Source organism: Oncorhynchus mykiss, chromosome 2 (genome assembly GCF_057628025.1).
Source record: "Oncorhynchus mykiss isolate SJ-2025 chromosome 2, ASM5762802v1, whole genome shotgun sequence".
NCBI classification, from domain to species: domain Eukaryota; kingdom Metazoa; phylum Chordata; class Actinopteri; order Salmoniformes; family Salmonidae; genus Oncorhynchus; species Oncorhynchus mykiss.
Genome location: NC_143023.1, coordinates 13,911,851 through 13,934,093, shown reverse-complemented (window position 1 = coordinate 13,934,093; position 22,243 = coordinate 13,911,851). Strand labels below are relative to the sequence as shown.

General features: G+C 46.1%; 1 protein-coding gene and 1 long non-coding RNA gene across 7 annotated transcripts; one reads left to right on the top strand and one right to left on the bottom strand.

Annotated features, from left to right (window-relative positions):
• Nucleotides 1-37: 37 nt before the first annotated feature.
• stx17 (syntaxin 17) lies at nucleotides 38-16,286 on the bottom strand. 6 transcript variants are annotated; one of them, XR_005039420.2, is made up of 10 exons: nucleotides 16,134-16,277; nucleotides 15,735-15,822; nucleotides 15,423-15,618; nucleotides 15,237-15,302; nucleotides 11,045-11,237; nucleotides 10,726-10,844; nucleotides 10,524-10,574; nucleotides 5,252-5,338; nucleotides 3,042-3,344; nucleotides 38-1,255 (listed from the first exon to the last, which is right to left on the bottom strand). XR_005039420.2 is itself a non-coding variant. In XM_090189508.1 (9 exons), the coding sequence occupies exons 3-9, from the start codon at nucleotides 15,555-15,557 to the stop codon at nucleotides 3,096-3,098; spliced, it is 900 nt and encodes a 299-aa protein (XP_090045634.1). In that variant the 5' UTR covers nucleotides 15,558-15,618; nucleotides 15,735-15,822; nucleotides 16,134-16,284; the 3' UTR covers nucleotides 38-3,095. The 6 variants fall into 6 exon arrangements, 3 of the variants coding, with proteins under 3 accessions (XP_090045634.1, XP_036817973.2, XP_090045645.1); XR_016484390.1 differs by lacking the exon at nucleotides 15,735-15,822 and having other exon boundaries at nucleotides 16,134-16,286; XM_090189508.1 differs by having other exon boundaries at nucleotides 38-3,344; nucleotides 16,134-16,284.
• Nucleotides 15,822-21,819, top strand: LOC149984860 (uncharacterized). The gene is made up of 2 exons (XR_016484394.1): nucleotides 15,822-15,934; nucleotides 20,387-21,819. It is a non-coding gene; the product is annotated as an uncharacterized LOC149984860 (long non-coding RNA).
• The last annotated feature ends 424 nt before the right edge of the window (nucleotides 21,820-22,243 follow it).

Sequence of the window (22,243 nt, the reverse complement as noted above, 5' to 3'; positions counted from 1 at the left end):
GAGAAGACTCTTTACACACACACACACACACAATTCCTTCATCAGAAACAGATTTTATTGGTTTTCTTTGGCAATATAAAACCCCAGTAAATCATCACATAGATTAAGAGCATCCATATTTGGTTGGTCCCGGTCCAGAGGTCATCTACTGTTGTAGTAGATGACATCAGGTGTGACCTGTTTCTCTCGTGGCACTTATTAGAGGGGAAACTTTGGCCTATCACGCATCACAACTTTCTACCTGGTACACCCAGGACAGCTGTGTTTATCCTCCTAACCTTTCTCAATCACAATCACTAATTCTTATTCTCTGCTCCCCAGTCTGTCAGAGGGAGCAGACCACCTCTCCAGCAGGGTTCAGACCAGGACACAGTCTTGACATTTACTGCTGTTTATACCTCCCTCCTCCCTCTGTTAATGAGCTGTATACTCTAAGCAGAGCAGCAGACTCAGATAAACATCAATAAGTTCATAAACTAGAGAGATGGGTGACTGCTCGACCCAGGCAGTGTCTGGCTTTGGCACAGTGTGTATTTGATCAAGACTGAGGGAAGTTAAGACAAGTCTGTCCAAGAAACACGACTTTAATAAAACTACCATCTCCCCATCTGTACTAAAAGGCACCAAACAGCAGGACTTATGTTACAAAACTAGACAGGCTGTAGTGTTTGCTACTAATAATGCACATCTTTTCATAACATATCATACACTTAAAGTAACTGTGCAGTGAAAGTTCAGTTGACTCATCCTATACTTGTATGTGTGGGCAAAATATTAATTGTAGAACAAAAAAAAACGCAAACTTGTATCTCAAAACTTGCTGTTTCCTCAGAGGATGAGCTGGCCAATCAGCGGTCTACTCGCATGAATATTTTTAAGATCAGTATACACCCACACCATTCCAACACAGACAAGCTGCTTTTTAACATATTTAAAAGATTTTGGAAGGAAAACTATTTCATTTATATTGTAAAAATGTGTAGGTCATATTTAATAGAAATCTGGAAACACTGGACAGTTACTTAAGTTTTAAATACAAAGCCAACAGACCCAGCATATATACATACATCACACTCAACTAACACAGCATTCACACCTCCCTTTCACACTCAGGTCCTCAAGGCTCTCCTACAATGTTTAAAAGTCTTATTGATTGGGAAGTGGTAGATCCCAGGGGCAGGCTTCTCTTCACAGTAGGCCTCTCTTGACAGACCTCTCTCCTCTGTCTATTGGCAGCGAGAATGAGGAGGAGTTCCTTAGTACCACAGTAAAGAGAGCAAATCTATTGGTCAAACAACAGATTGTTAGAGCGGAAATCCAGTTAGTCTGAGGGATTTCTTGGTTGAGTTCCTGCCCGACTAGATGCGCAGGCGTTGCATTGCATCAACCAATGGTTGTGCGCCACTTCAACTGTGCAGTCGGGCATCAGATTGCTATATCATATGATGTGGTTAGCTGATATACAGTGGGGCAAAAAGTATTTAGTCAGCCACCAATTGTGCAAGTTCTCCCACTTAAAAATATGAGAGAGGCCTGTAATTTTCATCATAGGTACACTTCAACTATGACAGACAAAATGAGAAAAAAAATCCAGAAAATCACATTGTAGGATTTTTAATGAATTTATTTGCAAATTATGGTGGAAAATAACAGAGGTCAAACGTTTTCTGTAAGTCTTCACACACTGTTGCTGGTATTTTGTCCCATTCTTCCATGCAGATCTCCTCTAGAGCAGTGATGTTTTGGGGCTGTTGCTGGGCAACACGGACTTTCAACTCCCTCCAAAGATTTTCTATGGGGTTGAGATCTGGAGACTGGCTAGGCCCCTCCAGGACCTTGAAATGCTTCTTACGAAGCCACTCCTTCGTTTCCCGGGCGGTGTGTTTGGTATCATTGTCATGCTGAAAGACCCAGCCACGTTTCATCTTCAATGCCCTTGCTGATGGAAGGAGGTTTTCACTCAAAATCTCACGATACATGGCCCCATTCATTCTTTCCTTTACACGGATCAGTCGTCCTGGTCCCTTTGCAGAAAAACAGCCCCAAAGCATGATGTTTCCACCCCCATGCTTCACAGTAGGTATGGTGTTCTTTGGATGCAACTCAGCATTCTTTGTCCTCCAAACACGACGAGTTGAGTTTTTACCAAAAAGTTATATTTTGGTTTCATCTGACCATATGACATTCTCCCAATCTTCTTCTGGATCATCCAAATGCTCTCTAACAAACTTCAGACGGGCCTGGACATGTACTGGCTTAAGCTTCTGGTACTTCACTTCTGGTACTGCAGGATTTGAGTCCCTGGCGGCGTAGTGTGTTACTGATGGTAGGCTTTGTTACTTTGGTCCCAGCTCTCTGCAGGTCATTCACTAGGTCCCCCCGTGTGGTTCTGGGATTTTTGCTCACCGTTCTTGTGATCATTTTGACCCCACGGGGTGAGATCTTGCGTGGAGCCCCAGATCGAGGGAGATTATCAGTGGTCTTGTATGTCTTCCATTTCCTAATAATTGGTCCCACAGTTGATTTTTTCAAACCAAGCTGCTTACCTATTGCAGATTCAGTCTTCCCAGCCTGGTCTACAATTTTTGTTTCTGGTGTCCTTTGACAGCTCTTTGGTCTTGGCCATAGTGGAGTTTGGAGTGTGACTGTTTGAGGTTGTGGACAGGTGTCTTTTATACTGATAACAAGTTCAAACAGGTGCCATTAATACAGGTAACGAGTGGAGGACAGAGGAGCCTCTTAAAGAAGAAGTTACAGGTCTGTGAGAGCCAGAAATCTTGCTTGTTTGTAGATGACCAAAAATGTATTTTCCACCATAATTTGCAAATAAATTCATTAAAAATCCTACAATGTGATTTTCTTGATTTTTTTTTCCCCTCATTTTGCCTGTCATAGTTGAAGTGTACCTATGATGAAAATTACAGGCCTCTCTCATATTTTTAAGTGGGAGAACTTGCACAATTGGTGGCTGACTAAATACTTTATTTGCCCCACTGTATATGTAAGCTCTAGCATGTGTCTGCAATGTAGTCGGGCAGTACCTGGACCAGTGTAAGCTTCTGGAGGTCAGAGGTCCCTTCACGACCAATCAGAGGTCACTTGTCCTTGTTCAGCGGTGGTTCTGGTTCCGTAGGGTGTGCAGTGAGCTGGTTCATCTGGGACTCTACTCTAGCTCTGCGTTTCTTCTGGACCAGGTTCCCCCCTGCAAACCCCAGAGCCCCCCCTCCAAGCGCTGCTGCCACCCCCGCTGCCTTGAACCCCACCAGTAGGCCCAGCGGCCCACCCAACACCCCCCCTAACACTGCCCCCGCCACGGGTAACACTGCCAGCCTGTAGCCCACCGCCTGGAGAGAGGACAGAGGGATAGACGAGTCACTACATGCATTGACAGTCTAGGTTTCTTCACTTTTTATGCCAATAAAGATTCTTAAATTCAATTAAAAAGGCAAGGGAATAAGAAGAAACTTTGCTTGGGACAAATCAACGCACACATAACACACACACACAGGGGGGTTATTCCTTTGATGTTCTAAGACACACAGTCAGCGAGAAGTCTTCAGATCTACCTGGCCTTTCATGATCACACACACACACACACAAATGTACACACACAAACAGCAACACATGCGCACACACCATCATCATCAAAGCTGTACAGTTTAATTACCCACGTTTATTAAAATTGGAGAAATGAGGTGTGTGTTTATTAATACTGTTATCTTCAGAGAGGAAGACGCTTCTTTAGACTGATTGCTGTAAATGAGTGACTCCTCTGAACATTCCGCCACACACACACACACTACCCCCTCCCACGGTTGATTAACAGATTAACAGTTTAATGGCTCCAGTTCAAACGCCCTCCCACCCCCTCACCTCATGGCAGCGAAGGTCATTTTAATTAACCAGAGGTAAGTTGAAAGTTCAGAGTACAGAGTGTTGGTAAAGCAGGGGTGTGTGTAATGGCACCTGGCCTGATGACAGATGACACACACTGCTGTGTCTGACAGCTCTTCTATGTACACACACTGCTTCTAAAGGCCTCAGCATGTTTCAGTTGGGCTGACGCCTAGCCCATTGAGTGTGCACACATACTCCCTTAAAAGACCTGAAAACTTTGAAAAAAGCAGCAATAGTACTATTTGTCCATTTAGAGATGCTGTAGCCAGAATACACTTCCTCAAAATAGTCTGAATTCATCTAAGATAAATATGTCACTAATTTTGACATGGAGATCAATTTTACATCTAACTAAGATGTTTGGTGCAGTATTTCTTAATGAAAAAATGTGCATGAAAATGAGTCATTTCTCATTGAATGACAAAGACTTTATTGAAGAATCCCTACTGTTGACCAATTACCGACGAAGGAGCGTAGACTTCGGCTTTGATCTTCGGGTTGCCTAGCAGAAAAAATATTGTGCCCGAACAGCCCAAAAAGTCCAAAACATATAATCCAGACAATGCTGGGCCAATTGTGCGCCGCCCTATGGGGTTCCAGATCACAGCTGGTTGTGATACAGTCCAGGATCGAACCCGGGTCTGTAGTGATGCCTTTAGCACTGCGATGCAGTACCTTAGAACGCTGTGCCACTCAGGATCCCTTAACAGCACAGCCACACCCTAGAATATTCTGGACCTCAATGTGGGCTCAATCCCAGTTCAACTTCATCAATTAAGGAAGTTGAACTGAGTTGAAGTTCCATTTATCAGTCAAACCATGAGGTGAGAGATGGTACATTTACACTTAAATAAACCACATTTTAAATAGTGATATTTTGGCTGTAATTAGACTCAAAACGGGTGTGTACGCGGAGCGTCTGTTCAGCCGTATAGAACTCACACGACATACCACACTGAGCTTGTAATATGTCTGTGGGTATTGAGCTGTCAGTCTGACTTTATTCTGAGGGTGTGTGTGTGTGTGTGTGTGTGTGTATTGAGCCAACAGTGGGAGGCCAAACGCTGCTACTGAAGAGCTATTAAATAGCCCTTCGTACTTCTCCTCGCCTCCTGCACCCACACACACACACACCTTGCACTCTCCATTGACAACACCCCCTACTCAACCCCTCCCTCCATCACTGTACCTCTTAACCCCTCTCTCCATCTATTCTCTCTATTTCTTTAATTGCAGCTTTCCTCCGTATTCTGCTGGATCAATAGGGACAAACGTTGTAGAATGGCTGGGAGGCAGAGTGCCATCGATCTCCCAAACACCACACACACACACACGTGTACACGCTCACACGCACCTTCCCGAGGCTCCTGGTCCCCTCCTCCACGTTGGCTGCTGCTGTGTTGACGTTCTCCTCTATGCTGTCAATCTTCTCCTGCTGGGACTGACACACACACAGGCTTTATACACTGGAGACACACACCGCTGACTTGGTCCCTCTCAACACAGCAATACAGATGTGTGTGTGTGTCTGTGGGGGGTGATGTGGGTGTAAAGTAGAAAAGGTAGGGTCTGGGGGAGATTATATTGGGGCAGGGGGGGGTCTGGGGAGATTATATTGGGGTAGGAAGGGATCTTGAGGGGGTTATATTGGAGCAGGAGGGGTCTGGGTGGGTTATTGTGAGGAGCTCATGAAATATTCAGTGTGACAGCTGTCCCTCTCTCCCTGTGTGCTGGACACCATCCATCCTTCTCTCCTTCCTTATTGTAGTTGTTGTTGTTGTTATATGTACATACTATATACATTTTATGGACATGGTAAATTTTTACATGAGCTACTTATAACATATGGATAGACAATATTCAGACAACAGGTATATATTTTCTGTAGCGGTTTAAAATGGGGCGGCAGGGTAGCCTAGTGGTTAGAGCGTTGGACTAGTAACCGGAAGGTTGCGAGTTCAAACCCCCGAGCTGACAAGGTACAAATCTGTCGTTCTGCCCCTGAACAGGCAGTTAACCCACTGTTCCCAGGCCGTCATTGAAAATAAGAATTTGTTCTTAACTGACTTGCCTGGTTAAATAAAGGTAAAATAAAAATAAAAAAATAAAAAAATCAAAACTATGACCATCCTGAGCTTAAGTCCCTCAACTCCCTCCCTCTCCCTTACTGCCCCCTAACTCCCTCCGTCACTGCCTCCTAACTCCCTCCCTCTCCCTTACTGCCCCCTAACTCCCTCACTGCCCCCTAACTCCCTCCCTCTCCCTTACTGCCCCCTAACTCAATCCATTTCCCTTACATGCCCCCTAACTCCCTCCTGCCCCCTAACTCCCTCCCTCTCCCTTACTGCCCCCTAACTCCCTCCCTCTCTGCCCCCTAACTCCCTCCCTCTCCCTAACTCCCTCCCTCTCCCTCACTACTCCCTCCCTCTCCCTTACTGCCCCCTAACTCCCTCCCTCTCCCTTACTGCCCCCTAACTCCCTCCCTCATTGCCCCCTAACTCCCTCCCTCTCCCTTACTGCCCCCTAACTCCCTCCCTCTCCATCACTGCCCCCTAACTCCCTCCCTCTCCCTTACTGCCCCCTAACTGCCCCCTAACTCTCTCCCTTACTGCCCCCTAACTCCCTCCCTCTCCCTTACTGCCCCCTAACTCCCTCCCTCTCCCTTAATGCCCCCTAACTCCCTCCCTCACTGCCCCCTAACTCCCTCCCATACTGCCTCCTAACTCCCTCCCTGCCCCCTAACTCCCTCTCCCTTACTGCCCCCTAACTCCCTCCCTCTCCCTCACTGCCCCCTAACTCCCTCCCTCTCCCTCACTGCCCCCTACCTCCCTCCCTCTCCCTTACTGCCCCCTAACTCCCTCCCTCTCCGTTACTGCCCCCTAACTCCCTCCCTCTCCCTCACTGCCCCCTAACTCCCTCCCTCTCCGTTACTGCCCCCTAACTCCCCTAACTCCCTCCCTCTCCCTTACTGCCCCCTAACTCTCTCCTCTCCGTTACAGTCCCCTCCCTCCTCTCCGTTACAGTCCCCTCCCTCCTCTCCGTTACAGTCCCCTCCCTCCTCTCCGTTACAGTCCCCTCCCTCCTCTCCGTTACAGTCCCCTCCTTCCTCTCCGTTACAGTCCCCTCCCTCCTCTCCGTTACAGTCCCCTCCCTCCTCTCCGTTACAGACGCCTCCCTCCTCTCCGTTACAGACGCCTCCCTCCTCTCCGTTACAGTCCCCTCCCTCCTCTCCGTTACAGTCCCCTCCCTCCTCTCCGTTACAGTCCCCTCCCTCCTCTCCGTTACAGTCCCCTCCCTCCTCTCCGTTACAGTCCCCTCCTTCCTCTCCGTTACAGTCCCCTCCCTCCTCTCCGTTACAGTCCCCTCCCTCCTCTCCGTTACAGACGCCTCCCTCCTCTCCGTTACAGACGCCTCCCTCCTCTCCGTTACAGACGCCTCCCTCCTCTCCGTTACAGTCCCCTCCCTCCTCTCCGTTACAGTCCCCTCCCTCCTCTCCGTTACAGTCCCCTCCCTCCTCTCCGTTACAGTCCCCTCCCTCCTCTCCGTTACAGTCCCCTCCCTCCTCTCCGTTACAGTCCCCTCCCTCCTCTCCGTTACAGTCCCCTCCCTCCTCTCCGTTACAGTCCCCTCCCTCCTCTCCGTTACAGTCCCCTCCCTCCTCTCCGTTACAGTCCCCTCCTTCCTTTCCGTTACAGTCCCCTCCTTCCTCTCCGTTACAGTCCCCTCCTTCCTCTCCGTTACAGTCCCCTCCTTCCTCTCCGTTACAGTCCCCTCCCTCCTCTCCGTTACAGTCCCCTCCCTCCTCTCCGTTACAGTCCCCTCCCTCCTCTCCGTTACAGTCCCCTCCCTCCTCTCGGTTTGGTCTTCAGGGAGGGCTTTTTCCGGCCGTGCTAACAAAACATTTTCTCCAGGCATGCCGGAGTCGGTAGCTGAGGTCTACGCCCCTTCATCTGTGATTGGTCAACAGTAGGGATTCTTCAATTAAATGTTTGATGTCATTCAAGGAGACTGCACCAAACATCTAGGATGTAAAATTGTGCGACTAAGATCTGCTTGGTACTTCAAACAAAGGTCTAAGGGATTATGCGAGCACACTCATTCTGAACCGAAGCATGCTGACATCTTTACTCCTCTCCTCAGTCCTCACATCTCTCCCCCACTCTCATGTTCACTTCGGTTCCCATTTCTTCACCCTCCCTCCCTTTAAATCCCAGATGTATGTATGGTTGTTGGTGGATGTGGAGCTTCTAGGCTCCAGCCAGTGTAACAGGGGGAGATGAGTGCTTCAGTCAGACACTAGCAGGCTGTGTCTGAACATCTCAACTTGCCTGTCTCTGTCCCCCTCCCTCCCTCCCTCCCTCTCTCTCTCAAATCCCCAGGCAGGTACAAACACCGACACACAGCAGTGTTTACCCTGTGGTTGAGAGGCTGAGTATTGGTCCCTGAATGACACCAGTCACCCCAGAGAGACCACAGCACTAAAACATCTTTATGCTCTCTCCTTCAAAACAATCTCCTCTCGGTCTCGTCTCTCGCTCTCCCTCCCTAAATCTCTCTCTCTACACCTCTTTCTGCCCTCCTCTCTCACCATGTTTAAGCCCTCCCTTCCTCCCACTCTCCCTCCTATTGCTCTTTTGTTCCCAGGGGATAGAGTGATAATCGGAGTCGTCTGTTTTCCTCCTGGCCCACCATACGCCCTGTTGCCTGGGTTCTCTCCCACGGCACTCTCCTCTCTTCTCCCCATGGACACACAGCCCCCTTCTCTCCTATCCTCTCTCGTCTCCCACCTCTCCCCTATGGCCCATTCTACCATCCCCCCTCCCCCAGCAGTACACCTGCCTGCAGCCCCCACTCCAGTAACCTGTGGTGTGCTGTGACCTGCTCTCTAAGGAGCCCCAGCATGAATCCAACCAGACAGACAGACGCTAGGCTAGCTGTCGCTCACTACACTGTCTGTCAGTGCCCTCACTGCCCTGTGTGCTAACAGCATGGTTAGCGTAGCCGCAGCAGGCTATCTGTGTTACGTAGCCCTGTCCCTGTCATTCATCCGGTCTCATTAGACACCAGGAAGGCATTGTCTGCTGACATTGTCAGCTCTCAATCACACACACAGAACATTCGGGAAGTATTCAGACCCCTTCTCTTTATCAACATTTTGTTATAACCTTATTCTTAAACGGATTAATTTTTTTTAAATTGTCCTCATCTACACACAATACCCCATAATAAGACAATGAAAACAGTTTTTTTGTTGTTGCTAATTTCATAAGTATTCAGACCCTTTGCTATGAGACTCGAAATAGAGCTCAGGTGCATCCTGTTTCCATTGATCATCCTTGAGATGTTTCTACAACTTGATTGGAGTCCACCTGTGGCAAATTCAATTGATTGGACATGATTTGGAAAGGCACACACCTGTCTATTTAAGGTCCCAGAGTTGACAGTGCAAGTCAGAGCAAAAACCAAGCCATGAGGTTGAAGAAGCCCCGAGACAGGATTGTGTCGAGGCACAGATCTGGGGATGGGTACCAAAACATGTCTGCGGCATTGAAGATCCCAGTGACCTCCATCATTCTTAAATGGAAGAAGTTTGGAACCACCAAGACTCTTCCTAGAGCTGGCTGCCCGGCCAACCAGCCAAACTGAGCAATCGGGGGAGAAGGGCCTTGGTCAGGAAGGTAACCAAGAACCTGATGGTCACTCTGACAGAGCTCCAGAGTTCCTCTGTGGAGATGGGAGAACCTTCCAGAAGGACAACCATCTCTGCAGCACTCCACAAATCAGGCCAAACGAAGCCACTCCGCAGGAAAAGGCACATGACAGCCCGCCTGGAGTTTGCCACAAGCATTTCGCTACACTCGCAATAACATGTGTATGTTAATAACATGTGTATGTGACCAACAACATTGGATTTGATTTGAAAAGGCACCTAAAGGACTCTCAGACCATGACAAACAAGATTCTCTGGTCTGCTGAAACAAGATTGAACTCTTTGGCCTGAATGCCAAGCTGAATGCCTGGCACCATCCCTAAGGTGAAGCATGGTGGCAACAGCACCATGCTGTGGGGATGTTTTTCAGCTGCAGGGACTGGGAGACTAGTCAGGATTGAGGGAACGATAAACGGAGCAAAGTACAGAGAGATCCTTGATGAAAACCACACAGCCAAGACAACACAGGAGTGGCTTTGGGACAAGTCTCTGAATGTCCTTGAATGGCCCAGCCAGAGCCCGGACTTGTACCCGATCGAACATCTCTGGAGAGACCTAAAAATAACTGTGCAGCAACGCTCCCCATCTAACCTGACAGGGCTTGAGAGGATCTGCAGAGAAGAATGGAAGAAACTCCCCAAATAAAGGTGTGTCTAGTTTGTAGTGTCATACCCAAGAAGACTTGAGGTTGTAATCGCTGCCAAAGGTGCTTCAACAAAGTACTGAGTAAAAGGTCTGAATACTTAAGGAAATGTGATATTTCATTTTTTATTTGCAAAAATGTCTACAAAACAGTTTTTGCTTTGTCATTATGGGGTATTGTGTGTAGTTTGATGAGGAAAACAATTTTAGAATTAGGCTCTAACGTAACAAAATGTGGAAATACTTCCGAATGCACTGTACATAGCATACTCACATGGACCAGCAGAGAGAACTCTGTCACCAAACCGCTAAGCTCCTTCAGGTCCTGACAAAACAAACTCATATTAACACAGCAACAATAACACAAACAAAAACCTACTACATGACATATTAAAGACATGAATAAATATTATGATCTCTTAATCTATTATTAAGACAATTTGTGAATACAGTACAAGGGGCCCAAATATTCCCACCTCCTCCAGAGTGTCCCAGGACTCAGCAGCACTCTCATTGAGGGGGATCACTGGGAGGAGGAGCTGCGTTTGATTAACAGGAGGGGGCTCCCTGCCCACATCATCACCATGGGAACCACCTAATGGACAAGGTCAGTGAGAACCAGAGTGACCAACTTTAGATCTGGACATGTTACTGCTTCTGAAATTCTCAAATTCATAATGAGCATTTAGATGATTTATTAGTTGGTTTATTGGTCAATAAAGGAAGAGCTAACATGGCTGCCATAGAATGGAATAAACTGATGTAGTTGAATAGAGGGGAAGGGGGCGGTGCTACCTGAGGATGAGTGGTCTGGGGGGCGTGGTGCCTGTGGCAGAGGGGCGGGGTTAGAATGCAGGAGTAGGAAGTCTTGCGTGGCAGCAGATGCTCGGTCTCTGATTGGCTGAACCAGCCTCTCCAGGGCGGGGCTGTCCTCCGGGCGGACACGTCCACACAGCTTCTCCATCTCTCTAACATTAGACCTCAACTGCTACAGAGAGGGAGAGAGAGGTTCAACAAGTAGTTCAACTTCCCAACAGATAGATTTAAAAAAGAGGCACGAGAGAGAGAGAAGTACACCCTCATACAGACAGACAGGTTCCAGTGTCTCTGCTGGGAGGAGGAGTGAGAAGGGGGAAGTAGGAGGTTGTCAGATCGCCTCCCCTGGTTGTACCCATCAGCCCCAGGGCAGACCAGGGCAGGGGTCAGGAGGTCATGACCAATAGATGCTCCCACGCTAATTAGACATGATGAATAAACATACACATACAGCTGCAGACTGAATTAGCATTGAGCTGCTATGGGCACCGGGAGACACACCTGTCAGAACGCTAAAGACCTGTTAGCATATGCTTCACAGATAACACACACACAGAGACACACACACAAAGAACATCAACAATAGGAACATTAACAGGTGAATGAGCTCTCTGCGCTGCTGGAGAAGGTTGGTTAAAACCTCTTAAATGTAATCTACGTAATCCCCTAAAGTAATTATTTACCATGAGAGGGCCATAAACAATAACTAGTAATGCTGCAATCTCTACGGTTCAAATTTCCCCTTTCTGGTAAACCAGTTAGACTGGTGAGGTGTAGTCACTTTTCAAGACACAAGATCAAGTACACAGCACAAACATGATACAAACATGATACAAATATGTTATATGATGGATATCCTATAACTAAACTGTATAAAGAAGGCTTGAAATAACTTATTTGTTCTAAATATAGTATAATCAAATTTATAAAGCGACTAACTATAAGATTTCTGTATAATACATATTTGTATATTTATTGTTAGAGAAAATGGGCATATTTTCTAAAGGTCTCTTGGTCAAAACGTCTGTACCCATCACTGTGAATATTTCCTGAACTCGTTAGGCCTTTCATCTCATATAGTGTCCGTCTATCACAAACAGAAGGTGGGTTTTGTTTAAAATCTATTCATTATTTTAGACTACTGGCTATAAATCGATCTGAATGTGGTACAGTGATGAAACCACTCTCCCTCGCTGCATTACGGTGTAAGGATTCCAGGCATATGCTGCTTCATTCAGGCAGAAGAAACATGCTACTGTGTCTGTAAAAATCAGGGCTACTGCTCAATGCAAGCCAACTCGATCGATTTATAAGCCTGTTGTCCGGACCTCTGGCAGTCTCTATGGGGGTACCACAGGGTTCAAGTCTCTATGGGGGTACCACAGGGTTCAAGTCTCTATGGGGGTACCACAGGTTTCAACTCTTTTCTCTGTATATATAAATGACGTCTCTCTTGCTGCGGGCGATTCCCTGATCCACCTCTACGCAGATGACACCATTCTGTATTCTTCTGGCCCTTCCTTGGACACTGTGCTAACTAACCTCCAAACGAGCTTCAATGCCATACGACACTCCTTCCGTGGCCTCCAACTGCTCTTAAACGCTAGTAAAACCAAATGCATGCTCTTCAACCGTTTGCTGCACGCACCCGCCTGCCCGACTAGCATCACTACTCTGGACAGTTCTGACCTAGAATATGTGGACAACTATAAATACCTAGGTGTCTGGCTAGACTGTAAACTCTCCTTCCAGACTCATATTAAACATCTCCAATCCAAAATCAAATCTAGAATCGACTTTCTATTTCGCAACAAAGCCTCCTTCACTCACGCCACCAAACATACCCTAGTAAAACTGACTATCCTACCGATCCTTGACTTCGGCGATGTCATCTACAAAATAGCTTCCAATACTCTACTCAGCAAACTGGATGCAGTCTATCACAGTGCCATCCGTTTTGTTACCAAATCACCTTATACCAACCACCATTGCGACCTGTACGCTCTAGTGGGCTGGCCCTCGCTACATATTCGTCGCCAGACCCACTGGCTCCAGGTCATCTACAAGTCCATGCTAGGTAAAGCACCGCCTTATCTCAGTTCACTGGTCACAATAACAACACCCACCCATAGCACACGTTCCAGCAGGTATATCTCACTGATCATCCCTAAAGCCAACAACTCTTTGGCCGCCTTTCCTTCCAGTTCTCTGCTGCCAGTGACTGGAGAGAATTGCAAAAATCGCTGAAGTTGGAGACTTTTATTTCCCTCGCCAACTTTAAACATCAGCTATCTGAGCAGCTAACCGATCGCTGCAGCTGTACATAGTCCATCTGTAAATAGCCCACCCAATCTACCTACCTCATCCCCATATAGTTTTTATTTTATTTACTTTTCTGCACACCAGTATCTACTTGCACATCATCATCTGCTCATTTATCACTCCAGTGTTAATTTGCTAAATTGTAATTATTCGCTCCTATGGCCTATGGCCTTACCTCCTCATGCCTTACCTCCTCATGCCTTTCTGTATATAGACTTTCTTTTTTCTACTGTCATTGACTTGTTTATTGTGTTATTGGCTTGTTTATTGTTTACTCCATGTGTAACTCTGTGTTGTTGTCTGTGTCACACTGCTTTGCTTTATCTTGGCCAGGACACAGTTGTAAATGAGAACTTGTTCTCAACTAGCCTACCTGGTTAAATAAAGGTGAAATAAAAAATTACAATTAAAATAAAAAAAACTATTTTTTTTTGGCAAAAGGCGTTTACAGAACTAAGGGCTACTGATTGAAAGGTGTGTAGGAGTGTGTAACTGGTCCATATTTGTGTGTTTTCAGGCTGTTGTTGTCTCTGGGGGGAAGGGGATATGGGGGGAGGGGGGGGACCCCTGAGACCGTTGTATGTTAGGTAGTCACTCAGTCAGCGGTGTGTGTGTGACTGTCAGCCAGTCAGTCAGTGGGGGACAGACAGGCATGTGAAGCAGCAGGACTCCATCTCTGCAGACAAACACACAGTAAACACCAGGGAGTAAGTGAAACCAGGCACACGTTGCTAAATAGGCCCTGCCACACACACACACACACACACACACACACACACACACACACACACACACACACACACACACACGGCGTTACGAAACTGATTCACTAGCCTGCTAATATTGTTGCACTCACTAAGTCTAGAGGGTCTTAGGCCTAGTTAACTAGTCTGTAACCTGAGGAATCAGCGTATGCGCCTAGGTGTGAATGTATGTACTCAGGGGACAGCTACCTTACCGTAGGTCCAGGGCCAGCTCCGTCTTCACCTTTTGGTCGGCCGGTCCAAGTGGATTATTATTTGTTCAGATGGTGACTAAACATAAATATGTTCAAATCAAACCAGTAGGCTCTCCGAGCTGGTACTCTGACTGACGATCACCCTAATTGACAGCACCGAATGTGCTTATCAACCACCTGGACAAGGTTGCTGCTGCCCCCTGGGGGAATGGAGTGTGGAAGTGATCTGTAGTGTGCTGTCCAAACTACCTAACCTATTCCCTCAAAGTGATGAGCAGCAGAGAGGGGTCTATAATAATATTCACAGTTAGGAGAAAGGGATGAATAGATGAGTGATGGATGAAAATAGAGGCATGCAGACAGAAATACACAAAGCAGAGGAGCCCACTTCCTGCTAGAGACTTCACTTCCTGCCTAGAGAGTGGGGGGGGGGGGGGGGGGGGGTGATGCTGTCTTTCTCTGCTTCCCTCTGCCTTTCTTGCTCTCTCTCTATTTCTCTTAGGCTCTATCTGTGCTGCATGTCCTTGTGTATCATCACCCATCTTCAGCTTCCTTACACACACCCAGCCCAGTGGACAGAAACACACACACGCCACACAGGAAAGCACTCTGCCCCTCCCAAGGGGTTTGAGGGGAATTGTATGTTTTGAGTGTGAGTGTGTGTGTGTGTGTGTGTGTGTGTGTGTGTGTGAGGGAAGGAGGTGGGGGTGAATCCTTCACTTCCAGAGACATGGTGGTGTCATTGTGAAAACACACACACACAGAGACCCTTTTATAACACACACTCAATTTTACATACACACTCCTGATCTCCTGCAGGCACACAGCACACAGTCACAACATACTGTATATGCTCAGCACAAGGCCAGTGTGCGTGTGTCTATGTTTTACCTGCACAGTGCGGCTGGCATTGATGTGCTCCTGGTGAAGGCGATCCCATTGTCCACTATGCTGGAACTGTAAGACAATAACAAGCTCAGTTGCTGCTTCTCTGTGTGTGGTTCTTCTGTAACTTCCAATGGAAGGAGATGTGAGTTTGCCTGTGTATATATGTGTGTGAGTATATGTGTGTGTTACCTTCAGTATATTGCTGTGGTGTCTCTGTAGTCTTTCTAGGTCTGTCGGCAGGGCTACTTTAGTGAACTTGTGGATCGGCCCTTCAAGACGCCTCAGCGTCAGATTGCCCCCTTCCTCTGACATCCTCCCTGACATCTGACCCCGGGTGGGTTCTCACACCTGCAACCATACACACGTGCTCCTCTCACTCAGCTACCTGGAAGACAGGAGGGAGGAGGTATACATCAAACATCAGTGTGCCACACACAACCACGTGACCTGTTTTTCACACACACACCCTTGTAACCCAATGCCAAACACATCACAACATACCATTTCTGGCTAGTAGGGAGGTTTGCTGACTCCCTCGTGCCCAAGGTTTGAATAACAGGTTCTCAGTCTGTCTCGAGCTGTTAGCTAGCTAAAGAAGTTAAACGACAACATCCGGGAACAAATGATAACAGAAAACTTTGCTTGTTCCAGAGAGAAGAAATGTCTGTAATTATGACACATTAAAACACATTTTGACCGAGGTAAGGCATCATCCTCTAGCTAGCTGGCAGTTATAACGTTATATTGTGCTCTTAAAGTAACAATTTAACGTTACAACTGCCAGAATCAGATGTCTGTCAGGTGACAGTAACAGTATGTTAGCAAGCTAGCCAGCACAGCTGACTATCCTTACTTTAAATCTATCATATTTCATTTTCAAACCGTGAACATATTACTTACTTAAAGTACAAATCCATGAGTGTAAAACTTGAGAGATGCATTCTTCTAGGCTATTTCGTAACTGTTTGTCTCAAGTTAGCTACATGTCCAACTTTCTCTTCTGTTTGTAAACAACTCTCTTCCTTGCGTGCAGACGAATTACTTCCGATCTAAAACCTTAGCCCACAGAGAGAAAGGTCCGCCACTTGAGGCTGAATCTACAGCAGTCACATACAGTAACCTTTCTGATTAATTGAACGTTATTGAATGAAGTTCAATAGTGAATATTATAGCAAGAGGTGAGTGACTGATTTTATATACATTTTTGTAAAGGCGGGAATTAAACTTCCGCCAAGTTGTACATCTATATTGATTGGGTAGACAATATTGATCATGTCAGGCAAATAACATCGACCAATGTGTGACGCGCGGGAACAGCTAGAATTTCCACTCAGTCGGACTATCACCACATGCACAAGTACACACACACACACACACACAAACTATGATGTGGAGCTTCTAGGAGGGTGGAGTGGTGCCAGGTGCATGGTCTGGCTGGGCCAGCACAGCACTAGGCTTAGAGTGGATTATTATGGACATGTCATCTCCTGTGGCTCTCTATTGTGTGTGTGTGTACATGCGCGTGCGTGCATGTGGTGATAGTCCGACTGAGTGTGACTGTGTTTGTATATGTGTTTGTGTGTGCGTGTGTGAGTGCATGTGAGTGTGTGTGCGTGTCTGTGTATATGAATATGTGTACGTGCGTGCGTGCGTGCGTGCGTGCGTGCGTGGGTGGGTGTGTGTGTGTGTGTGTGTATGTGTGTGTACATGCGCGTGCGTGCATGTGGTGATAGTCCGACTGAGTGTGACTGTGTTTGTATATGTGTTTGTGTGTGAGTGCATGTGAGTGTGTGTGTGTGTCTGTGTATATGAATATGTGTGCGTGCGTGCGTGTGTGTGTGTGTGTGTGTCTGTGTGTGTGTGTGTGTGTGTGTGATATTGGGGATAGAGCAGCATGCACTCCTGGTCCTCTGTCATCGCCTTTAACATTTAACACACACACACACATACACGCACTTCCTGTGCTGGTTGGAAAGCGTTTGAGGAGGCCTCTCTATTTATGTCATTGGGCCTCAAACACCAAGCCTGCAGGGGGGCTCCCCTGGTGCGTGTCTAGTCCCACAGGGAGACTCCCGCAGCAGAAAGGTAAAGCCACAGCAGACTGAGGGGGAGGAGCTGAGCACACAGTGAAAGTCTGGACACCCACATCACACCACAACATTGTGTTGTTTCAGATGTGTGTCTCCCATAAAACTTCAATTAAATGCAGAGTCTCAAATAGTTGCCATCCCTGTTTTGTCCAACATGTCTCTGGACCCACTCACTGTCACAGTCATACTCTGGACCTAGTTTTGTCCCATGGAATAAATGTTGTGGATCTTAATGTTTTTCCTCATAATCCTGGACTATCGGACCACCATTTTATTACGTTTGCAATTGCAACAAATAATCTGCTCAGACCCCAACCAAGGAACATCAAAAACATCATAAATTCAAAGACAACACAAAGATTCCTTGATGTCCTTCCAGATTCCCTCTGTCTACCCAAGGACGCCAGAGGACAAAAATCAGTTAACCACCTAACTGAGGAACTCAATTTAACCTTGCGCAATACCCTAGATGCAGTTGCACCCCTAAAAACTAAAAACATTTCTCATAAGAAACTAGCTCCCTGGTACACAGAAAATACCCGAGCTCTGAAGCAAGCTTCCAGAAAATTGGAACGGAAATGGCACCACACCAAACTGGAAGTCTTCCGACTAGCTTGGAAAGACAGTACCGTGCAGTACCGAAGAGCCCTTACTGCTGCTCGATCATCCTATTTTTCTAACTTAATTGAGGAAAATAAGAACAATCCGAAATTCCTTTTTGATACTGTCGCAAAGCTAACTAAAAAGCAGCATTCCCCAAGAGAGGATGGCTTTCACTTCAGCAGTGATAAATTCATGAACTTCTTTGAGGAAAAGATCATGATTATTAGAAAGCAAATTACGGACTCTTTAAATCTGCGTATTCCTTCAAAGCTCAGTTGTCCTGAGTCTGCACAACTCTACCAGGACCTAGGATCAAGAGAGACGCTCAAGTGTTTTAGTACTATATCTCTTGACACAATGATGAAAATAATCATGGCCTCTAAACCTTCAAGCTGCATACTGGACCCTATTCCAACTAAACTACTGAAAGAGCTGCTTCCTGTGCTATGTTGAACATAATAAACGGCTCTCTATCCACCGGATGTGTACCAAACTCACTAAAAGTAGCAGTAATAAAGCCTCTCTTGAAAAAGCCAAACCTTGACCCAGAAAATATAAAAAACTTTCGGCCTATATCGAATCTTCCATTCCTCTCAAAAATTTTAGAAAAAGCTGTTACTCAGCAACTCACTGCCTTCCTGAAGACAAACAATGTATACAAAATGCTTCAGTCTGGTTTTAGACCCCATCATAGCACTGAGACTGCACTTGTGAAGGTGGTAAATGACCTTTTAATGGCATCAGACCGAGGCTCTGCATCTGTCCTCGTGCTCCTAGACCTTAGTGCTGCTTTTGATACCATCGATCACCACATTCTTTTGGAGAGATTGGAAACCCAAATTGGTCTACACGGACAAGTTCTGGCCTGGTTTAGATCTTATCTGTCGGAAAGATATCAGTTTGTCTCTGTGAATGGTTTGTCCTCTGACAAATCAACTGTATAGTTCGGTGTTCCTCAAGGTTCCGTTTTAGGACCACTATTGTTTTCACTATATATTTTACCTCTTGGGGATGTCATTCGAAAACATAATGTTAACTTTCAATGCTATGCGGATGACACACAGCTGTACATTTCAATGAAACATGGTGAAGCCCCAAAATTGCCCTCGCTAGAAGCATGTGTTTCAGACATAAGGAAGTGGATGGATGCAAACTTTCTACTTTTAAACTCGGACAAAACAGAGATGCTTGTTCTAGGTCCCAAGATCTTCTGTTGAATCTGACAATTAATCTTAATGGTTGTACAGTCGTCTCAAACAAAGCTGTGAAGGACCTCGGCGTTACTCTGGACCCTGATCTCTCTTTTGAAGAACATATCAAGACCATTTCAAGGACAGCTGTTTTCCATCTACGTAACATTGCAAAAATCTGAAACTTTCTGTCCAAAAATTATGCAGAAAAATTAATCCATGCTTTTGTCACTTCTAGGTTAGACTACTGCAACGCTCTACTTTCCGGCTACCCGGATAAAGCACTAAATAAACTTCAGTTAGTGCTAAATACGGCTGCTAGAATCCTGACTAGAACCAAAAAATGTGATCGTATTACTCCAGTGCTAGCCTCCCTACACTGGCTTCCTGTCAAGGCAAGGGCTGATTTCAAGGTTTTACTGCTAACCTACAAAGCATTACATGGGCTTTCTCTGATTTGGTCCTGCCGTACATACCTACACATACGCTACGGTCACAAGACGCAGGCCTCCTAATTGTCCCTAGAATTTCTAAGCAAACGGCTGGAGGCTTTCTCCTATAGAGCTCCATTTTTATGGAATGGTCTGCCTACCCATGTAAGAGACGCAGACTCGGTCTCAACCTTTAAGTCTTTACTGAAGACTCATCTCTTCAGTGGGTCATATGATTTAGTGTAGTCTGGCCCAGGAGTGTGAAGGTAAACGGAAAGGCTCTGGAGCAACGAACCGCCCTTGCTGTCTCTGCCTGGCCGGTTCCCCTCTTTCCACCTGGATTCTCTGCCTCTAACCCTATTACAGGGGCTGAGTCACTGGCTTACTGGGGCTCTTTCATACCGTCCCTGGGAGGGGTGCGTCACTTGAGTGGGTTGAGTCACTGATGTGATCTCCCCCCCCCCTCCATCCCTCCCCTCCCCCCTGGGTTGTGCCGTGGCGGAGGTCTTTGTGGGCTATACTCGGCCTTGTCTCAGGATGGTAAGTTGGTGGTTGACGATATCCCTCTAGTGGTGTGGGGGCTGTGCTTTGGCAAAGTGGGTGGGGTTATATCCTTCCTGTTTGGCCCTGTCGGGGGGTGTCCTCGGATGGGGCCACAGTGTCTCCTGACCCCTCCTGTCTTAGCCTCCAGTATTTATGCTGCAGTAGTTTATGTGTCGGGGGGCTAGGGTCTGTTTGTTATATCTGGAGTACTTCTCCTGTCCTATTCGGTGTCCTGTGTGAATTTAAGTGTGCTCTCTCTAATTCTCTCTTTCTCTCTTTCTTTCTCTCTCTTGGAGGACCTGAGCCCTAGGACCATGCCTCAGGACTACCTGACATGATGACTCCTTGCTGTCCCCAGTCCACCTGGCCGTGCTGCTGTTCCAGTTTCAACTGTTCTGCCTTATTATTATTGGACCATGCTGGTCATTTATGAACATTTGAACATCTTGGCCATGTTCTGTTATAATCTCCACCCGGCACAGCCAGAAGAGGACTGGCCACCCCACATAGCCTGGTTCCTCTCTAGGTTTCTTCCTAGGTTTTGGCCTTTCTAGGGAGTTTTTCCTAGCCACTGTGCTTCTACACCTGCATTGCTTGCTGTTTGGGGTTTTAGGCTGGGTTTCTGTACAGCATTTTGAGATATCAGCTGATGTACGAAGGGCTATATAAATAAATTTGATTTGAAATTTGATAATAGCCGGGCATCGGCACACATTTCAGCAAATAACACCTGTTTCAAATAGATGCCGTGTCTAAATTAATTGTTTGCGAGTGAACTTCAGTGAGTACCGCAAGATTGCTCAAAGAAGATAAAGAAGAGCCATTGATGAGACAGCAGTGTGGTTTGACATGGTCGGCTCAACTACGGTGGATACAAGAGGTGCAACGAGTGAGACAATGGTGCTAAAACCTGAAATCGGGGGTGCATGATGGGCAGCCTAGTCTTTGCATGTCTGATCTGTGATGGATTTGTTATTACAATGTTTATACTGGTCATACTGGTCACAATAACTAGTATGGTAGTCTTTTCAACATTTTTTTAAGCAAGAGCTGTGTGCAAATCCGCCCCCTTTTTTAAAAATGTTCACCTAAAATGACATACCCAAATCTAACTGCCTGTAGCTTAGGACCTGAAGCAAGGATATGCATATTCTTGATACCATTTGAAAGGAAACACTTTGAAGTTTGTGAAAATGTGAAATTAATGTAGGAGAATATAACACATTATATCTGATAAAAGATAATACAAAGAAAAGAAGCATGCATTTTTTTTTCTACCATCATCTTTGAAATTCCAGTCCAGGCACAATTTACATTTTGGCCAGTAGATAGCAGCAGTGTATGTGCAAAGTTTTAGACTGATCCAATGAACCATTGTATTTCTGTTCAAAATTTTGCATCAAAGCTGCCCAAATGTGCCTAATTGGTTTACTAATAACTTTTCAAGTTCATAACTGTGCACTCTCATCAAACATTAGCAATGGTATTCTTTCACTGTAATAGCTACTGTAAATTGGACAGTGCAATATCAGATATGTCTATGTCCTGGGAAATGTTCATTTTACTTACAACCTCATGCTAATTGCATTAGCCTACGTTAGCTCAATAGTCCCACAAGGGACCCACCGATCCTGTAGAGGTTAGGTCTGGCTCAAACAGAAGCCTGTCTCTAATAAGCACCAGTTGTGTTCAGTGATTGAAGCAAATAAACGCCCAGGCTATAAATGTACGTTTTACAGTATATGACCGAATGTGTTTACATGCGTGCTTGTGTGTGTGCGTGTGTGCGTGCATGTGTGTGGTGGCAGGACACAGGTGCCATCCGTCTCAGTGTAATCCAGGAAGTGTGTCTCAGCAGGAGAGGAAGTGCTTCAGCGGGGAGCCCCTCCCACTCATGAATATTACATTACCCCCCATAATATACTCACCTGACTTGACCAATTTTAAATACTGGAAACACAAAGAAATACCACAATGAAATACCTAAAACACTAAAAAAGGACCAAGTCTCTCTTCATAGAATTACTTTAAAATGACTTTATTTTAGTTATGGCATGGCACAAAAAGTGTAAAACTCTGAAGCGTTTCGGCGTCCTAGTTTTAAACGGTTTGTTCAATTGAACATGACATAACTAAAATATAATTTTAAGTCA

Bases quoted from the DNA above. Each gene is read 5' to 3' on its own strand.
- stx17 (XM_090189508.1), bottom strand. From the start codon at position 15,557: ATGTCAGGGAGGATGTCAGAGGAAGGGGGCAATCTGACGCTGAGGCGT. The intron at 11,238-15,236 runs GTAAAACATAGA...CCCTCTCTGTAG, and splicing joins ATGCCAGCCGCACTGTGCAG to CAGTTGAGGTCTAATGTTAG. The intron at 3,345-5,251 runs GTGCGTGTGAGC...TCCTCTCTCCAG, and splicing joins GGACCAGGAGCCTCGGGAAG to GCGGTGGGCTACAGGCTGGC.